The sequence below is a fragment of the Periplaneta americana genome, chromosome 13 (assembly GCF_040183065.1).
Source record: "Periplaneta americana isolate PAMFEO1 chromosome 13, P.americana_PAMFEO1_priV1, whole genome shotgun sequence".
Classification (NCBI taxonomy): Eukaryota; Metazoa; Arthropoda; class Insecta; order Blattodea; family Blattidae; genus Periplaneta; species Periplaneta americana.
The window spans coordinates 51,158,112-51,179,970 of NC_091129.1; the positions used below are offsets into that span (position 1 = coordinate 51,158,112).

A 21,859-nucleotide genomic window follows, 5' to 3' on the forward strand; every position below is an offset into this window, starting at 1 on the left:
CTTCCGGAATGGTTTCACCCCCTAACGTATACGATGCGATTATTTTATTTCTTTTCCTTGTAAAGCTGATGGCTTTGCTCTTTAGGGAATTTATTTTCATTTTGTTGGCTATTGCCCAATCGTTTATTCTATTGAGGTCATTCTGGAGAAGAGTAGTACCTTCATGGCTTTTTATTTCCCTGTATACCATACAATCATCCGCGAAGATATTAACTGGCAGATCATTTACAAAAGCCAAGAATAGAAGAGGCCCTAAGACACTCCCCTGCGGGAGCCCGGAAGTAATTTCAATTGGGTTCGATAATTCCTCCCCTACCCGTACTCTCTGAGTGCGAAAAGTTAAAAATTCCTTGATCCACTGGAGCACTCTGAAGTCAATCCCCGTTGATTGTAGTTTAACTAACAATATATCGTGTGGGACTACATCGAATGCGCTTGAAAAGTCAATAATCACTGCATCTACTTGGCTATTGGAATCTATTCCGTCTTCTAAATCCTGACATACCGTTACTAATTGACTCTCACATGAATAGCCCCCCCCAAAATCCATGCTGACAGTTATGTAACCAATTTGAGTCATCCCAATGCTGCCTTATATAAGCTTAAATCAAGTGTTCCATCTGTTTGCAAACCACAGAGGTAAGGCTGACCGGTCTGTAATTTTTTGTATCTGAGCGAGACCCTGACTTATAAATTGGCACCACTATTGCATCTTTCCAATCTCGCGGGACAGTACCATTGTTAATTGATATTTCAAATATACGCACTAGATAGGGAATCATGGCTTCCCCTCCTAATTTTAGTACGTCTCCGGCGATACCATCAGGTCCTACTGATTTATTTTTAAATTTAGAGATCCTTCTCCTTATGTCCCTAGGCTTGATAGAAAACTGACCCGTATTTTCCACAGAAGCTAAGTGTGGTACTATTGTCCTCATCCCAAAAACAGTGGCATAATAGGAATTTAATTTTTCTGCCTTTTCGCTGTCCTGTACGATAAATTGATTACGGTCATTTTTTAGGGGGAGGCTCGAATAGTTTTCCTTGCGTCGTCTCTTCACATATTTATAAAATTCCCCCCACCCGTTTTGTTCACCTTTGAAAAGTTTATTTAGGTATTTTTCCTGCGCTATCTTCTTCGCATTAAGCAGTTCTTTCGATAGTTGTGTGAATTTTGTTTGTTTTGCAAAGCTTTCCTTGCGCTGTCTGTAGGATTTCCTTAGTTTTCTTTTCAGTTTCCGTATATATTTATTATAATGTTCCGGATCGGGAATCATCATCGTGTTAGCACACTTTTGTATATACAGTTGCGAAGCTCAATACTTAATAAATATGCATACATAGATAGTTGCTGACCACCAGGATCGCCTCAGCACAGACCCTTTACCGAGCAGACGATAGGCCTAAAGTATGTTCGGGTTTTCTATTTCAGTGTATGGAGCTCAGTGAAATATTATATTATAACTTTATTGCGTATAATTGCAAAGTTTTATTTAGTGTAATGTGTCCATAAGTTCCGTTTACTTCTTATTGTATAATTTGTTGCAGAAATAATTACAAAACTGTGTTATTTTAATGTGAAGAGAATTTTAAATGTTAACATAATCTATTCGCATCAACATTTTAAGTTTAGAATGGAAGCTATTTTGAGGTTTAATAAAAACTCATGTTTATTGTGATTTTAATTTAGCACATCTACCTTCATTAATTGTAGATAGAAAATTTACCATACCAATCCTATGAAATTAGTGTATGTACGATTGTGTTACTTCGTCTCTTAGGAAGAATATAAATACAATAATTCAGTACGTACTCCATTGTAATATTGAGACAAATTGAGTGTGCGGCGTATCATACATGACATTATACTTAATTATAATGTACAATTGCGAATGTAGGAATATAAATAATAACCTATAATTTCCATATGACATAACATAGCTTGGCCTACATATGTAATGGCAGGGCATTGGAGACTTTGTAAATCTAGTTCCTCTAGTAAGAGCGCTGTGAGGTTACCGTATTTCAATATAGTCAAGTGTCCGAAGGCCAATAAGGCAGCACTCATAAAGCGGCGGAACTAGCAATGAGGTAGTTCCTGCGATTTCGGAAGTGAAAATCGTTGAATTTATAAGTGTTTTGTGGAGGTGCAGGTGATCATATAAGCAAGGCATAATAAACGCCAAAACTAACCAAACCTAACCTGTCAGAGATCCGTAGATGCAAGGAGTATGAGTAGAAAAGAACGACCTCTGCGTTAGTTTAGCCTACTAACATAGTACACTAATCAGACTTCAGATTGGAGTACCGTAAGAAACGAAAAAATACAACTGAAATAGAGACAAATTGCATTTACAAGTTATCACACGTAATTTTATGCTTAATTATAATGTATAAATGCGAATATTGAAGTATTGGTACAGTAAACATAACCTATAATTTCAACATATCAAAATTTCCGTGCAGTGCAACTGAAAATTATTGAATCGTGCATAAATGAATGTACAAGAATTTCGTGATATTTAATGCAAATAAAGTTAGGTATTACACATACGAACAACGTAATTTTCACACCAAAAATAATATTATACCTTAACTGGCAAGTGAATTATGTCTGAAGTATCTCATAATTAATCATTGTTTTAAATTTATTAATGCAATTACACTGCATTTAAAAAATATATGTTACTCTTTATGCATTGCAACTAATTTATATGGTTGAAACGCCACCCTCCGTGATCGGGTTAAGCGAATCACATGGTCTGCCTATATTAAATCACGATGGCAGTGACGCAGTCTATTGTTACTAGTACTCACAGCGCTTCAAGCGGCTAGCAACTATCGCGAGAAATGCAAAAAATCATCCCAAGCTTCGCAACTGTATATACTAAACTGTGGTGTTAGTGTGTATATATATCAGTGGCGGCTAGAGTGAAATGAAAATTAACTTTAATTTATTTGAATACGGACGCTTTTCTTATATCCGTAATGACTTTCGCAGGCTTTAGGGTTTTTTTATAAAGTCTCGCACTGTACTTTTTTTTTAGCAAGACTGTCATTCACCTGTCTCCACCTCTTGTTTCTTTTACCATTTCTTTTACTACTTGGCCATTGTGAAAACTGCGTCTAATCACACCAGTAACTATTTTTGTCTATTGGTACCACTATCTGTTCTAACGTGTGTCTACATACTCGCACCAATGTCCCTGAAAAGATTTTTATAATATATTCAGCTGATGGACTCCTGTCTCTCTTCCTGTCCTTACATGTTCGGTGTTTATTACATGCAGCTTGCACTTTGCAATATTGCAAGTTAAAATTATTTCGATCAATTTTGGTTGTATTTTTCAATAGCGACTTTCTGAAGTTAGATACGTCATCTTCATTTATTTTATTACATTGAAATACTGTGTGTCTTTCGTTATTATGATTGCAACTTTGTCCTATCCAGCGAAATGAATGGATCTCTATACCTTATTCTTATATCCTTTAGTCATTGTGTTTCATTGCGCTTCCTTTTTCTAGATCCTGCATTCCTGTCTTCTATCAACACGTAGTCGGTATAGCGCTGGCCTTCTCTGCTCGAGGTTGCGGGTTCGATCCCGGCCCAGGTCGATGACATTTAAGTGTGCTTAAATGCGACAGACTCATGTCAGTCGATATACTGGCACGTAAAAGATCTCCTACGGGACAAAATTCCTGCACACCGGTGATGCTGTTATAACCTCTGCAGTTACGAACGTCGTTAAATAAACCTTTTTTTAAATTTCTATCAACACGCAACCTTCTGTGTTGTCCTCCTTCATGTCGTACTAGGAACATTCAAAACACGTACTGTCCGCACTATACACAGGATAGAAATGTGTGCCTGACCTTCACCCTAAGACTGAGGGATTAATAGTCTCTTGCGGTCTGTTTTATAAAATAGTGGATTGATTGAATATAAAACAGATTAATGCTATAATATCCTTGCGTTGTTATTGATGATAATAATGATGACGTTATTGCATTTTACGATAGGAATTTTGAGATTTCTTGTACATTCAAGTGAACAGATTTCTTACCTAGAGAGCCCCAAGTGATGACAAAGCCTCGCAGGTTCTTGTCAAGCACCTCGCTGACGTATACGATGACGGGCAGGCTGACAAGCCCCACTGAGACACCAGCTAGGAACCTTCCAATATACAACTGTGGAAAGAACCAATGCTCGTTGGAAGGCACCGTGGCGATGAGAAACCAGCCCACAACGGCAGGCGCATTTACCAGTATGATGGTGCGACGGCGCCCTAAACGGTCCAGCAGAGGACCAATGAACAGGCAGCCCAATGGCATTCCGACGGAAATCATGGATGCTGCAAGCAGAAGCTTTGACTGTTAGGAATAGAATAATAATAATAATAATAATAATAATAATAATAATAATAATAATAATAATGGCTTTATTTAACCTGGCAGAGTTAAGGCCGTAAGACCTTCTCTTACACTCAACCAGGATTAAAACTCGCTTACATAGTTGAACATAAAACTGGATTGGAATTAAGTAATTACATACTGATGCAATTTAGGTACATAATGAGATCAAAAGAGGTAGTTACATAAAAATTTACCTCACAAAATAAAAATAAACATAGTGGAATACATATTAATGTTGTTAGAATGAAATACGAATATGGGACTCTGTTTTGACAAAAAGATTTTTGTTCTTATCAATAAACTGAGACATAACTTCTTCGATGCTTGGTACTGGTTGCCGGTCACGTCATAAGGGTCATCTACATTCTAGGATGCTCTATATTCCGATCAATAATAATTATGCTGCCAAATATAATGAAGAAATTCGAGAACCTGCTTCAACTCTGTCCAGAGCGCAGCATAGACGCACCTTCGACAACGACTTGTCTGTAAATTGGCCTACAAAACTGGCTACAGATGGGTGAATAACGAACTGTAAAGTATCTGTTTTAGTAAAAAAAAAAAATAAATACACTTTTTTCCTAAAGTGATAAAAGAGCACAGTTCTTCTTCTCCTCTGTTACGTTTCACACCTACTTTCATACTAACTTAAAAGTCAATGCAGTGTAAGGAAAGATAATATCTGTTAACCACCTCTTTACAGACATACATTGAAGGCTTTCTTGATCATGTAGAACGAAGATCTCGAAGTAAAAATAACAGCGACTTTGGATTGTGATGCCACAAAAGAAAAATGGCAACATATTTTCGGCATTACGTTTTCTTATACTTTTGAAAACTGCCAAATTTAGAAGAATGGTTTGTAATTTTATTGATTTATATGAACTAAATTTTCTCCACCACCTTATCATCTGAGCTGAAATGCTTACTCTAAGAATATCAAACTTAATGTGAAAAAAAAAATGTTTTCAGAAAATATAAATTTATATGTCACTGTTTATTTAATTAAAATTAGAGCATACGGATGTTTTTAAGATTACTCTCGTGTGGTAATTTGTATGAAAATTGACAGATACCTCCTGCATTTATAATATGATTAGTTGATTACGAAGTAACATGTTACATATTGTAGTATACTCTCACCTATCCAAGACGCTTGTTCCTCTGATACGTGTGGGACGTGGTAGGGGTCTTGCATGGCTGGTAGCGCCACAGCGGAGAATCCCATCGACATTCCCACAGCAATGGTGCCCAGGTTAGCCACCGCACCGATTAATAGTTGCTGAAATCAACGATTGATAGTAATTCGTAAATCCATAAATTGACTTAGGATAATCCTATAGATTGAAGTGAATTAAGAGGACATGTCAGAAAATTGGTTTCCAAAATACATTCGCTACGACGGCCACTTCACTGACAATTTCGTTTTGGCTGTAGCCAAGTAAGGAATACTGTGTGTATGTGCTTTTGCATTTATTATTGAATACATATTACTTATAACAGACAGACCACTTCCATTTATTGTGCCGAGTTTTGTCTCATCAATAATTTCGAATTTATCATATCGTAAATGTTAAAATGTTTATTTTCTCACTATATGATGTAAAAATTGTAAGAAGTTCTACCTACGAATATATCGTCCTATTACTAGTAAAGCCGATTAAGTCCACTTTTTGTGTAAAATATGTTAAGTATAGTTCCCGATTTGTCTCTCCGTGCTCTGTGTTCTACTAAAATGAAGTAAGTCCGTAATGTTGCATGCAGGCAACAAACCAATTACTTTACTTGAAGAATTTATTATGATTTTTCGTGCATTCATAAAGTTTCAATTCCAGTTTTACAAAATTTACTATTCTTGGTTTTAACTGGTTTTACTAGTAATAGGACAATAAATAAATTGTACGTTGATAAGTGAGTGATAACTATATGACCGGATGTCAATGCTGTCATTCAACATTGTAAAGCACTCCAGCCAAATAAATATATAAATAATAAATAAATTAATAATAAATAAATAAATAATAAATAAATAAATAAAAATAAAAAATAAATAATAAATATATATAAATAATAAATAAATAAATAAATAAATAAATAAATAAATAAATAAATAAATAAATCTATACTAATAATAAATCTGTAGCCAAAATTTTTCTGGTGATTTTCGATTTTCCAAAAATAATTGCTGTTAACATGTGTAATTAATCATCCTGAAATCGAAAATCGCTTTTTTGAAATTTTTGTCTGTCTGTCTGTCTGTCTATCTGTCTGTCTGTCTGGATGTTTGTTACCTTTTCACGCGATAATGGCTGAACCGATTTATATGAAAATTGGAATATAAATTGAGGCATTTAGAAGCAAAGTAATATAAGTGACATTTAAAAAAAAAGTGAGATAAGCATATATTCTAAATCTTTAATGTCACTTCTGTTCAGAGAAAAAGTAATATAAGTGCAGTTCCAGTTAGTGCTGCTCCATGTTGGCCTTACACTTGTGTTACAAAGCATACAGAGTTTTGGCTGAGAGGCAAAGTAATACAAGTGCGTTGTTTGCATAGTGTTGTTGCTTTTCTTCTGTGTATGACTAATTCATTTGCCATAATGGAGAGAGGTAATAGATTACATATTCGAAACATCTTCTTGGAAGGCCTGAACTCATTGAGCTGGACCAACTATAGAGTGATCCAATAAGGATAACTTTTTCTAAGTGCAGCAACTTTCAATAGCTAATGAAATTCATCCCACTCATACACTACTCTTTCCTTGATGACCTGAAGCACTAGGATGGGCCTATAATAAGGACTGTAGGGCGTGGGAAAGTGCGTGGAAGAGGAAGTTGAAGGAATATTCGCGGTAGGAACACTACAGATGCACTTCATGACAGAAACATAGATGTTTCACCAGAGAGAGATGTGACTTCATTAGATGAGGCTAGTGACGTAATGAACAGCGACTAAGGCTAATTTCATTTAACATTTGAAATTTTCTTAGCCCTCTTCTTTCGGAGCACCAAAAACCACGTGAACTGTTGCCCTATAATTTGAATATAATATTCAACCAATCAGACAATATGTATTAAAAAAGGATCTAAAATACATTTAAAATTGCAAGCCTCATCCAGATCTCAGATGTTCTTCAAACTGTCAGATAATATAATATGTAATTTCTACAAAATAAACAAAGATGAAATACCAATCTATATCACAGACGCATTCAATGCTAAAGCTCCAGTTGTAAATGAAATTCCTCTATGAAAATGGATAATTCCAGAACATAGCATACAAATTCCACGAAATCATTTCAAAAATGATCCTCCATACATTCTTCAGTTAGATGCAATGGAACTACTCTGCAGCATATATAAGGATTATCTTCAAATTTATACAGATGAATCTCTAAACCCTGATGATGGAACATCAGGAGCAGGGTATTATATTCCAAAACACCAAGAAAATTACTTCATACCATTTCAGCCTTCTCCAGTCTTGACAATGAATTGCTAGCTATTGATGCTGCTCTTTAGTGTGTTACTCAAATTTCTGAAAGATCTATTTGCATACTTACCGACTCCAAGGGGGCTATATTTAATGTAATCAAATATGTACCACACCTATACGCATATAGAATTATTCCAATTCAGAAACAAATAAGTAAACTAGAAAATAAAATTTCAATGGATACCTAGTCATTGTGGTATACCTGGAAACGAGAAAGTCGATAACGTTGCGAAACAGGCAACTTATTTGAAACCAAGTGATATCTCTATCCAATGCCTTTACTTCAGTAAAGTTTCATTTTATAAACTTATGGATCAACAATTGGCTCTCTTCTGACAAAGGAAAATTTTACAGTCCGTTAAAAAGAAACCAAATACCTGGAAATTTACAAAAACTTGCCCAGACATGTTCAAACATTTTTAACCCTTAACCACCCAGGTATAAATTAAGTGACACACTCACCCAGACATGGTCACAGAGACCGCTGAAAAAAAAAAAATATATATATATATAAATAACAAAAAGCACAGACTACTGAAAATTGTTCCAGATATATTTCAATATGTCTGAAATAAGATTATCACATTGAAATTATTTAAATGAATAATATCACGATACTATTTTGATAATATTTAAGGCTGTCATAAATGTTGTTAAAATTAAAGGGATTTTCAAAATGATCAATTCTATGAACTTTTTCTTGCACTTTTACACAGTTTTCGATGTTAATCTTCAGATTAGACTCTGCATAGTACATAATTAGTCTTTACTTTAACAAGAACGTCCTTTTGTTATAAAACTACAAATTCTAAAAATGTAATCTATTTTTAGGATACACTGAAACATTTCAAGTTACATATAATTATTTAAGATCTTCTTTTCACTTTTTTCAATTTTTCCTTACTGTGTGTCATTGCAGTTACGGCATGTCTCTTTTCTTAGTGGGTTATTTTACGACGCTGTATCAACATCTCAGGTTATTTAGCATCTGAATGAAGTGAAGGTGATAATGCCGGTGAAATGAGTCAGGGTCCAGCACTGATAGTTACCCAGCATGTGCTCATATTGGATTGAGGGAAATCCTCGGAAAAAACCTCAACCAGGTTACTTGTCCCGACCGGAATTCGAACCCAGGCCACCTAGTTTCACGGCCAGATGCGCTAGCCGTTACTCCACAGGTGTGGACACGGCATGTCCTCACTGTACACTCCAAACAGAGAGGTTTCCTGCAACAATGACAAATGTATGCTGTTTTCTGTTGCTTTTTTGGAGGACAGGTGTAGAAATTTTTCTGTTTCTCAAGTTCCTCCTCAAATGATGGCATAGCCTCTTCAGATTGAAAGAGTCTTCTGATGGAGACTCGGGTTTCAAAAGTAATGAACTTGTTGTTTCTAATCATGCATATCGGCAGTTACGAGAACGTTTGCAAGATTCTTCATGAAAAAACATTCTGGAAATTGGTTCGTTGTCATTGTAGGAACCGTACATGATAAATGCACTAATTGCACTAATGTCAAAAATTCTAAAAAAAAAAATATGGCCATAGGCCAGCGTCTGGTTCGACGAACACAGCTATTTTGTGCACACTTCTCGTGTAGGGAATCGACCCCACCATTAGTCAAATTATAATATGCAATAATTTCTGATTTATCACTTACATCATAAAAAAGATTTGAGTGATGCATAGAGGATACCAGAACCACAGTCCAATTCTTTCTTGGAACGTGAGACACCATGGTCACATTATTCGCGAACCCGAAGATCATTCATATTTTGCTCATCGTTCTCGCCAACATCACTCAGCTCTAACTCAGATTCTGACTCATGCTCGCTTTCTATCGCGACATCTTCGGTGCAATCGAGATCAGAACTACTTCCTTCATCGTCCTCATACCATAGTGATACAGTACTGTTGAAATTAGGAGCATTTACATTCACTGTGTTCGAAGGGCCAGCTTTGTTATTCATGATCTTAGGATTTTCACATTCACATTATACGAAGGAGAAGGCTTGCTAGTCATAGTAAGTACCCAGGCATGGTCTGCCAGACCGCCCGAAATAATATAAATGTGATAAAATACTGCCAGAGGCAATTACAAACAAATCTCTATGACAGAGGTCTTCGTCAACAACAATAAACAATTACACAGAATCACAGCTGCGCAATTAAATTTTAAATGGAGATATAAGCAGTGTGACCAACCGCAAAGGTCTGAGTGACCATGCCTGGGTGGCTGAGGGTTAACAAGAGCCAGAACAGGTCACATTGTCACTCAATTGCACCTACACCGATTTCACCTTTCTGATACTCCTACTTGTCTGTGGTGTAATAATCATGATGAAGATCTGGAACACATTCTTCTATACTGTCCATCCATAAACCACAAAAGAAGTAAATTAAAATCGTCAGTATCAGTTGCAGAAGACAGCTCTGCAGTATAATATTGACTACAACCCAACTCTGGCTACTAGCAACAGGCGTCTATAATGAACACCGATCAAAATACCCCTCATTTACTATGAAAAAGAATTGAAAATACTACAGTGGAATATAGTTGACTTTATGTTGTCAGCAAACAACTGCATACATTAAGAAGATTGATTGATTGATTCTTTCGGTTATACAGACACATTTTTTGTTATCATATGATAATAATAAAGCTCAAGTGCTGTTAAGACAGAAATGTTTCAATGTTGTAAGCAATGTCCTTGTTCTTGTTTTAAATAATATACAAATACTGAAAACCCTTGCACTTATATTACTTTTCCACAAAAATATTTTCGTGGCAAAATAATACAAGTGACTTTAGGACCCTATTTTACCTAAACTGTTTAGAATAGATAATTTCTATTTAGAAGTTAAAAAATATAGCTACCAACATATACAACTGTAAATTTACAGCAACATAGTCCTGTAACAGATTTTTTAATTTCGGTTTCAACTTCAAAGTCACTTATCTCAAAACTTACTAAATGTCACTTGTATCACTTTGCTTCTGAGTGCCTCAATTAAGTTCGTTGTAACTTAGATTTTAGGCTATATGGCATTCAAAGTACTTTACTTAAAAGGGGGCTTGAATTAAATAAATCGAAATATCTCCCTTATTATTAATTTTTGTGAAAAATGTTGCATAACAAAAGTTTCTTTAAAAATGATTTCCGACACGTTTCATTCCAAGCAAAATTTTGATTGGGACCAAATTGCACCAAAAACGGATGTTCTCTGAACCAAATCATCATATTTTAATTATTTGCATATAATAACAATTAAGAAATATATTAAAAGAATTATCAATGCACTGAATGAGTGGTCTCTGGATCAAAATGATCGCATTTTAATTATTTAAATACAATTTAAATTAAGTGACATATTAAACGATTTATCCCTCTATCAAACACGACTGTTCCCTGGAAGAGATGTCCTATTTTAATTATGTAATTACTTTATATTTATTTCTAACAAGTGCAGCGGAGCGCACGGGTACAGCTAGTAAATAAATAAATAAATACACAATACGCGTACTGCAGTTTAAAGGAACTGAAACATGGCAAAATCTAAACCCGTGAAGAAATACTACTTCCAAAGGAAATGGGCATATGATTATTTTGTTGTTGAAGACGAAAGAATTGCTTGTCTACTGTGTCCCATCGAATTTATTTCTACTCTTCATTTCAATATTAAACCACATTTCAACAAAGCCCATGTTAAGAATTATTGAATGCACAAATTTTCGAGTAAGTTCATTATTACGAACTGTATATTGATTATTTATTCATTACTGTTAAATTAAGGACGTCACTTTGTGTTCATTTTGAATTGAAATTAATAGTGACTTTCAAGGTTAATTACTTAAATGCTATAAATTTATGTTTCCCTAGGTGATGATAGGAGGAGAGTTTTCTAAAATCTGAAGCAGGTTAGGTGCAAATAAATCTCAGAGAAACTACCGACAGGAAATCTAGCAGAATAATGTAAACCTTGAAATGAGATAACGCGTTATAAATAGAATGAATTTATTACAATCCTTTTTGAAAATTACATGCAGCCACTGATGGACTTTTTGCACGGGCAGAGAATATAAACAACTCTAAGCGGAAGTCGATCATCCCCAATAGAAGTGGACTGAGGTTGACTTCATATTTGCCCTACTTAAGGGTTCTGCAGGCCTGTCCTAGGCTATTGGGCTGACTTTTTTCATAATAAGTATGTACGAGTAAATCCATCACAGAAAAATGCTTGTGAAGCATGACTTTAGTACAATATTACTACCCTTTACTTGAAATCAGAAACACAAAGCCGATTTGGAATTCAAAGATGATTATTCTTATGATCTGCAATAAAGTGACAAATAAAATGGTGTAATTTATATGCAATGAAGAATGATTTCCGGAAATAAATCATTAGGCCTATATACACAAATATTTCTATGTTCCTTCGCGACTTCAGTCTATTTTTACTTCTTTACGTTCAGATGATATCAAAATTAGAATGTCCCTCTTTCATTAAGGATTAACGGTGTCCAGAAATGTAGTCCTCATTTTATAGTTACATAGCTCACATACCTCCTTAAACTCTGTTACATTTTATAATAATAATAATAATAATAATAATAATAATAATAATAATAATAATAATAATATTAATAATAATAATAATAATAATAATATTAATAATAATCCGTGGCGCTACAGCCCGTGAAGGGCCTAGACCGACCAGCCGGCTGCTGGCCTCACGCCCACATGCCGAAGCAGAGGTGGACGATCATCCAACCAGAATGGAGGTACCGTGTGGTTAGCACGATGATCCTCCCAGCCGTTATAGCTGGTATTCGCAACCGGATTTCGCTACCTATCGTAACTTCCCAAGTGCATCACGATGCTGGGTGGGCACCGGTCCCATACACTGGCCGAAATTTCATGAGAAAATTTCTTCTCCCATGAGGACTCGAACTAGCGCGCATTCCTTAACGCGAGTCCTAGGCGGGATGCCTTAGACCGCGACGCCACGGCGCGGGACCTGTTACATTTTAGGATTCTAAAAATGTTCTTGTATGCAATCCAGAAGAAAAAACAGAATTTGTATCGTCCTAATTTTGCTCATAGTAAATGATTCAATTTTCATAAAGTAATATAATATATATCTTCTAAATTGTAGTTGAAATAAATAGTAACACTATCCTCAACATGACAAATAGAACTTAATTATTTTGAATTGAGTAAAACATATGGAAATTTGTATCGTTTTCGTGACACTTTTATTTGCGTTATGCCTACTAAATTTTAAGTACGAACATAGCACAATAAATACTTTCAAAAGAATTAAACCTATGTTGATAAACTAGCTCCTGTTTATAAAATTTTTATTTATGTATTACATATTTTTTATGTATGTAGGCATTTTTTGTAGAATAAGATTACTTATTCATAATCTAGAATTTATTTCAAGGAATTAATATTTCCTCTTAGCTATGCAAATCTGGCTTTCAGGTACTAGCTCCCTGTAAAGCAGGTTTGAATAATTTCAAGGAAAAATTGTTCCGGGGCTGGGTATCGATTCCGGGATCTATCGCTTACCGTGACGGTGTCGTGTATAGTTCCTGGGATAGCTCAGTCGGTAGAGCGTTCGCGCGCTAAGCGGAGGGTCCCGGGATAGAATCCCGGCCCCGGAACATTTTTTCCTTGAAATTTTCTCTTAGATACCGAAATTCAGAGTTTGCAATATACAGTACATATATAACTTAAACAAGTACAATATCATTCTTTAAAGTGTAAATATATACTGAGTAACTATCCCAGTTGTAAGTTCCTTTAATATTTCGAAAGCAAAAGGCAAAATGAAAACAATCGAATGAAAGCGGGCTAAATAATTCTTGTAAAACATATGCCACACTTGTAATATATATCTATCTCATTGTTAAAACTAGATAAGAATATATTCAAACGATTTAATAGTATACTAAATAGAAGTGAATAAAATTATCGAGAAGTGGTTATTATGTATTGTTCTATGTTTTATGTTACATATTCGGAATTACTCCAAAAACTTGAAATGTCACGCGAGGATCCATGGGTTATGAATTGAAAACTACCGCTGTTTACAATAAAGAACTCTCTCTCTTTGAAGAAATAGTAATTCCAAATCTCATAATGAGTTGACAACTTCCTACAATTCTGTGAAATATAACATACACTGCAAGATAAGACATATTCTTCGTTGTATGAGTATTTCTCGATAATCATGTAATCTTAGTTCTATCTGAACAATGTCCGTCGCTTGTACAATTTTATTATTATTTTCTGTAGCAGAGTTATTGGCATGAGGGAGGTACTAAAAGCATTACCAATCCTATAATGCCATATTGTAATATAACTTGTACTAATGCAAGGTAAATCAGTCATAAAGTATGGACATTCAAATAATTTCGTAGGATGATAATTAATTTTTCTTAATCTGTTGCACAGAAAGACCGCATGTTTATCCCAACGTAAATGTTGGTCGATTATTATTCCGAGATACTTAACTTGAGATTTCTTAACTTGAGTATTATTTTATTACTTTCCAACATTATGCTTTATGTTCTTTTTTACTAAATTATTCCTTATTATGTATTTAAAACCAGCATATTCCACTAGCATTATCCACCATAATAATATTACAAGTAGCAACTATAGGTCTAAATTGACATATGCTTTTTATGCCTTATTATTGCACTAAATAAGTATTCACTCTACACCCCAATCAAATTGTTTTCTTTCTTTGTGAAGTTAACATATTCCGATCTGACAGACAAGCTCGAAAATAGTGCAACACAAAACTCATGAAGATGGAAATGTTTTATTTATGCTCAATTAGTTGATTCATAATGTTCTGCTCAAGGGCAGGTCTTTCACTGAAAACCCAATATTTTCCAATCTTTTCTATTTTCTGCCTCCCTCTTCGTCTCTACATATGATCCATATATCTTAATGTCGTCTTTCATCTAATATCTTCTTCTGCCCCAAACTCTTCTCCCATTCACCATTCCTTCCAGTGCATCCTTCAGTAGGCAGTTAGTTCTCAGCCAGTGATCCAGCCAATTCCTTTTCCTCTTTCTGTCAGTTTCAGTATCATTCTTTCTTCATCTACTCTTTCCAACACAGCTTCGTTTCTTACTCTGTCCATTTCACACGCTCCATCCTTCTCCAAATTCACATTTAAAATGCTTCTATTCGCTTCTCTTCACTTCGTTGTGATGTCCATGTTTCTGCCCCATACAATACTATACTCCACACAAAGCATTTCGCTAGTCTCTTCCTTAGTTCTTTCTCCAGAGATCCGCAGATGCTCTTTTTTTCTATTAAAAGCTTCCTTTGCCATTGCTTTTCTCCTTTTGACTTCTTGGCAGCATCTCATGTTATTGCTTACAGTACACCCCAAGTATTTGAAGTTCTCCACTTGCTCTACTGCCTCATTTAGAATTCGCAAGTTTATCTTCTTTACTCTTCTTGCTATGACCATGGTCTTCGTCTTGTAGTCATTTATCTTCATTGCATACTTCTCACAGCTGTCATTAAGCTCGAGTAGCATATCCCTTAGTATCGTTTTCTCTCCTGCTAACATGCCATATCATCAGCAAAGCTGACACAATTTATTCTTCTTCCTCCTACTATCACTCCGCCCATGTTCTGGAAACAGTTCTTCACTAAATCCTCCGAGTAGATATTGAACAGGGTAGGTGATAAGGGCATTCTTGTACTCCTCTCCCTATTTCACTACCTCCTGACATTTCTTCTCCTATCCTGATTCTGACTCGTTTCATATAAAGGTTACTGAACAGCCTCCTCCCTTTGCAATCCACGCCAATTTTGTTTAGGATCCATATCATTTTATTCCAATCCACTCTGTCAGATGCCTTTTCTCAGTCCACAAATACGGTATACACTGCTTTATTCTTCTCTGTTATACTCAATTTAGTATAATAATAATTTATATAATACTCGTAATATGCCTTTGCTCTTTTATATAAATATTAATCTTCCTATTAGAAAAAGAGAAGCCATTATTTAATTTAGAAATAATTTTTTATGGTGGAAAATTGTTAATGTTGTGTATTCTGATTCGATAGATGTTGAGTTTCCTTCTTGTTACGTTTTTCACTTTAGCAACAATACAAAACATTATTGAGAACTAATAAGACTGACAGTCTTCACCTGACATAATTAGGAACATTAAATCCAGACGTTTGAGATGGGCAGGGCATGTAGCACGTATGGGCGAATCCAGAAATGCATACAGAGTGTTAGTTGGGAGGCCGGAGGGAAAAAGACCTCTAGGGAGGCCGAGACGTAGATGGGAAGATAATATAGAAATGGATTTGAGGGAGGTGGGATATGATGATAGAGAATGGATTAATCTTGCTCAGGATAGGGACCGATGGCGGGCTTATGTGAGGGCGGCAATGAACCTCCGGGTTCCTTAAAAGCCAACAAGTAAGTAAGTAAGTAAGTAAGTAAGTAAGTAAGTAAGTAAGTAAGTAAGTAAGTAAGTAAGTAAGTAAGTAAGTAAGTAAGGAAGACTGACAGAAAGCGCGTTTGTACAATAATATAAGTTATACTATTGACTTATTTAACATCAACAATCAACTCCTCCACGATGCGAAACTGTGTAAAGAACCACTGTCTCCCTCAAATATGAAAGTTCAACTAGTAAATTATTCCTAGATATTCATAGGCGCCGACGTCTGAAATTCTTGGGCATGCTTATGGTCTCCACTACCTACATTTATAAATTCGTAATATAATTTTGTTGTGCAAATCTATACTAATAATAAATCTGTAGCCGAAATTTTTCTGGTAATTTTCGATTTTCTAAAAATAATTGGTGTTAACATGAATAATTAACCATCCTGAAACAGAAAATCGCTTTTTTGAAAATTTTGTTTCTATGTCTGTCTGTCTGGATGTTTGTTATCTTTTCACGCGATAATGGCTGAACGGATTTCGATGAAAATTGGAATATAAATTAAGTTCGTTGTAACTTAGATTTTAGGCTATATGACACTCAAAATACTTTATTTAAAAGGGGGGTTATAAGGGGACCTGAATTAAATATATCGAAATATCTCTCTTATTATTGATTTTTGTGAAAAATGATACATAACAAACGTTTCTTTAAAAATGATTTCCGATAAGTTTTATACTTTGCGAAATTTTGATAGGACTGATGTTTAATGAGATAAATGAGTTTTAAAAATAAAATAACAATGCCATCTAAGGCGGTGTAATGAAATGAAAACAAATGACTTCGTCTATAAGGGGCCTTGGACAACAACAATCCAAAGGTATTATGTATGTATGTATGTATGTATGTATGTATGTATGTATGTATGTATGTATGTATGTATGTATGTATGTATGTATGTATGTATGTATGTATGTATGTATTTATTTATTTATTTCTTCCTGTAACCACTACAGGTTGCCATTGACAAAGCGTACCATAATACAATAAAATAGAGTAAATGCCTTGAGGCTTAGTGATACATTGTTGTTTGAATGAAAAATAACAATTTGACTTAGATTGAAACACATGATAATAAACGAAGTAACGTCAAGAAGATGCGAATTAAAGTCATGATCCATATGTATGATGCCTGAAAATAGCTATTGATCCTTTGAGAGTTGCAATTGTTAGATCAAAGTGTTTCTACTGACAGCTGTTTTTCTGATGAACTCTTTGACTCTTCCATCGATGTTAAGTTCCCTCACGTGATCGGAATGCACGTTCAATAATGCAATGTAGTTCAGCCGGTTTTCATGTAGCAGAACTTGTATACGTTTTCAGCCTCCTAAGGGCAGAAAATAAAAGTTCCGGAGTGCAGATTGATACAGATAATGTTAAAAATAGCTTTAATAGTTTCACATATTCTGATATATTCAGAGTTACGCACTGATAATCTCCCCTGCTCAAATATTGTACCAAACTTTAAAAACTATTGTATTTAGTTCATTGTTACTTCCAATAAGATGTCTCTATGCAGAGTGAGTCTTACACTGTCAAAATCACTGTATACAGAAATAACGTAACTATGTAACTGTTATCTTCTAAGCCTGGTAAAATCGTCTTAGAGCGACAGATCAGTTCCTGAGGCCAATTTTAACGAACGCATTATATGAATCCTTATTTGTTGAAATTGTATTTGAAGACAACTTATTGTCATTGCACATAGACTTACACAATGAACAAAAAATATTTTTCTCTTATTCATCATACACGAATATGAATTTATCCAATGATTTCGAGAAGTCTTGCGCCTACCACTTTTTCTAATTTAGTACAGATATTAATGAAATTAACAGAAATTTTAAGAGAACTTCCATTGTCACAAACTTTATCCTTTTCACTATTACACGCTGACTCACCATCATTACGATCAGTTTTATATTTCACTACAAACTTATCCATAATGATTCTAACACAAGGCATTAAAACTGAATACGTTAAAAATGGAGCATGAAAATGAGTTACACGCACTAACTTGGCAAAATCGTTTAAATATAAATAATACATAATTTCTTACTCCTCAGTGTAAAATAATGATAATGGTTCACCTTTACCGTCAAAGATAGACGTAATCTACTGGAAAAAAGTAATAATATGCTGTCAGTCTATTGTTAAACAAGAATCAACCAGCCACCGACGCGGCGTAGCTCGGTTTGTTGAGGCAATTGCCTGTCAATCCGAAGTTGCGGTGGGACATGAGTTTGATTCCCGCTTGAGCTGATTACCTGGTTGGTTTTTTTCCAAGGTTTTCCCCAACAGAAAGCCGAATGTAAGATAATCTAAGGCGAATTCTCACCTCATCTCGCCAAATACTATCTCGCTATCACCAATCTCATCGACGCTAAATAAGCTAGTAATCAATACAGTGTCGTTAAATAACAAAACAAAAAAAATTAACCAGACACCTCTTCAGTCGCAGGCCAGAAGCTATAATAGCTCATTGTAACGAATCCAATACGATACATTTCTCTCTCATGATGGAAGTCGACATGTAGGCTTACCTACCTTCGAAGAGTTGGATTTGCAATGTGTTACATTATGTTGAGTGCTTTTGGAATATTATGGTTATCATTTAGCTATTTTAATCAATGTTGAAGTACAACCTACTCGTTTTTACGGTTTTTGCTACAATACAAGAAGGCGAGGAAAATATCATTTTGAATGCAAACTTATTAACAAATTAAGTCAATAGAAAGTTATGTTAACTGAAATACTAATGAAGTACAGCATACGAAGATAATAAAACACCAATCAAATCCGAACGACAATAAGTAAGAACTAAAGTATTTTGAGAATGCATGTTTACTACCGCTTCTTCGTAGGATCGACAGAGAACTGACTTCTTCAGTCGACTTACTCACGCCTGGACCTGAGTATGTACATGAAAGCGAACATTTTACAGATCAGCAAGATAAAGGATAGGCCTACCTTGTACCACATCAGGCAGTCGTGTGTTCGCCCAGCAGTCCACGATGTGCAGCAGTGCTATAGCGTATTTCGATGGTTATGGTCTACTTTGAACCTTTCACTTTTCATTCTATCATTATCTTATCATAGTGAACGTCATGTCATCCTACGTTGAATATTGGCATGTCAATCTGTAGATTTTCTCTGCAGTAATATAATCGGAACGGAGTTCCTTCTTCTGTTTCATCATTAATTTGCAACACAAATAAGATTATATGAGCCGTTCAAAGCAAAAAGTGGTGTAAGTCAAAATAGGGTAATAAGGTTTAAAGTAAAAGTTCTGTAAAATACGGTGCAAAGTAGCAGTTAATATGGCCTTCGTGCTAGCCACTGACTACTAACACTATAAATAAATTGAATGTTAATTGGTACATTGCGCTGTATTTTACAGAATGTTTACCTTAACACTCATTACCTATTTTTGACTTACACCACTTTTGCTTTGAACGGCTCTTATTTCGATTACTGTTGTTCCATTAACAGAGTGCATTCATGGATAAAAATTTAATTCTAAAATATATATGCAGTAAACAGAATTAAACATATTCTATTAACTTAAATATGAATCATATGCGGAGACAAAGAGGAAGGCAGAAAATAGGAAAGACTGGAGAATGCTGGGTTTCCAGTGAAAGACCTGCCCTTGGGCAGAACACTATGAAAAGAACCCCATTGAAATTAAAATAGTTAATAATGCTGTACTTCTCTTTCTATGGCGCTCAGCAATACATACTATGGCAGAAATTTAAACATACTGTCTTTATTAAATTCAATCTTGTAATTTATTCTTCTTTGAGGGCTAACATATTATGTTCTAGAAATACTTCTTTCTAAATTGAAGGGTTCAGAACCACAGTGGGCCAAGCGCCATTTACTAAATCCGTAGAAAACCAGGGTTAAAATTAATTTATCACGATAATTCAATGGAAACATATAGCAAGTAATATAAAGTATACACATTCAAACTAAATTATATGTAAATCTTCATTAAACTATGGTATACACATAACTTTAACCCTTGCGTTCTCCGTTTTTAATAAATGATACTTGGCCTACTATGAGTCTGAACCCTTCAATTCTTGCCTTACAACAGACGCCTATTCTTCGTAGTGCAACGTATGTATCTCATTGGATATGTCAGAATTCTTATGACGTTTATTGAGAAGACTATTTAATTTCTAGTGGAACGATTCGCTTGTGTCATAAGAAAGTCAGACAATATTTGCAATGGGAAGATAGAAAATTAAAAAATGTAACTCTCAGTGATCTGTGAGTTTTGTTGTATTTTCATTATCCGGTTGGAGAGGCATTAGCTTATCCTTCAAACAGTCGTCCATATCATCTGGAGATAAGAAAGTAATACCGGAAAATAGTTTCAAAAATTTGCTTTGCTAGTTTCTCTCACGATATGTTTCGCGAAGTCTGCCATATCATACGGAGTGCAATATACAGAGTGGCCCAGATGAAAGAGGCAATCCCTTATGCACATGTTAGCCAACACTGTTTTTACAACTCTGTGTATAGCCAGTTATAAGGAATAAAGATATGTTGAAATGTCTAGCCTATTTCTGAAAACATTGTTAAAAAATGTGTTAAAGAGAAAATTAAAAGATAGTGGTACATAGGCATCGTTATCAAAGACATGACTAGAAAGTAGTGTGTAGAATTATTGTTTCGGAACACCTTTAAATGTACTAACCACGTATACGGCCTATAACGTTCATATCACATAGATCAGCGAGGTTACTTTCGGTAGCAAACCAATTAGCCTATGAACTTTGTTTTGTCATTAATTATAAGAAAATTATGCAAATTTAGTTTTTCAACTGAAGCTCCCTGTAAAGGAGATTTGAATAATTTCAAGGGAAAAATTGTTCCGGAGCCGTATATCGATCCCGGGACCGCTGGTTGATCGTACCAGCGCTCTACCAACTGAGCTACCCAGGAACTCTACCCGACAAAGTCCCAATTTTTTCCTTTATATCCACACAATTCGGGTGGACTGACGAGACACCAGAGACCCACATCGAGTGCACACAATTCTGTACGGCTTGAAATTGTGGTTTTCTATTAACTTAATTACAGTAACTTATATACTGTTTAAATCTAGTTTTTCAGGTGAAGCTCTCTGCAAAGCAGATTTGAATTATTTCAAGGAAAAAATTGCTCCGCAGCCGGATATCGATCCCGAGACCTTTGGTTGAGCGTACAAGCGCTCTACCAACTGACCTACGTAGGAACTCAAGTCATACAGAGTTGTGTGTACTCGATGTGAGTCTCTGGCGTCATGTCAGCCCTCCCGAGTTCTATGGATATAAAGGGAAAAATTGGGAGGGTTTGGATGCAGTTCGAGGGTAGCTCAGTTGGTAGAGAGCTGGTACGTTCAACCAGAGGTCCCGGGATCGATAACCGGCTCCGCAACAATTTTTCCCTTGAAATTA

At 35.2% G+C, this 21,859-nt stretch overlaps 1 protein-coding gene and 1 long non-coding RNA gene across 4 annotated transcripts in view; one reads left to right on the plus strand and one right to left on the minus strand.

The window, feature by feature from the left end:
• Positions 1-19,513, minus strand: part of LOC138711887 (facilitated trehalose transporter Tret1-like) — a 53,137-nt gene extending 33,624 nt beyond the window's left edge. Inside the window, exons 1-3 of one of the 2 annotated variants that reach the window (XM_069843168.1) lie at positions 19,380-19,513; positions 5,557-5,695; positions 4,065-4,352 (exon numbers count right to left, since the gene is read on the minus strand). In XM_069843168.1, coding sequence (XP_069699269.1) covers positions 4,065-4,352; positions 5,557-5,695; positions 19,380-19,391 — 439 coding nt within the window. In that variant the 5' untranslated portion in view covers positions 19,392-19,513. Of the gene's footprint in view, positions 1-4,064; positions 4,353-5,556; positions 5,696-8,958; positions 9,133-19,379 lie in introns of those variants that run through there. The other variant, XM_069843167.1, reaches the window with a different exon arrangement.
• Positions 1-21,859, plus strand: part of LOC138711889 (uncharacterized) — a 109,772-nt gene that overhangs the window by 13,363 nt on the left and 74,550 nt on the right. The gene's annotated exons all lie outside the window — the stretch shown is intronic.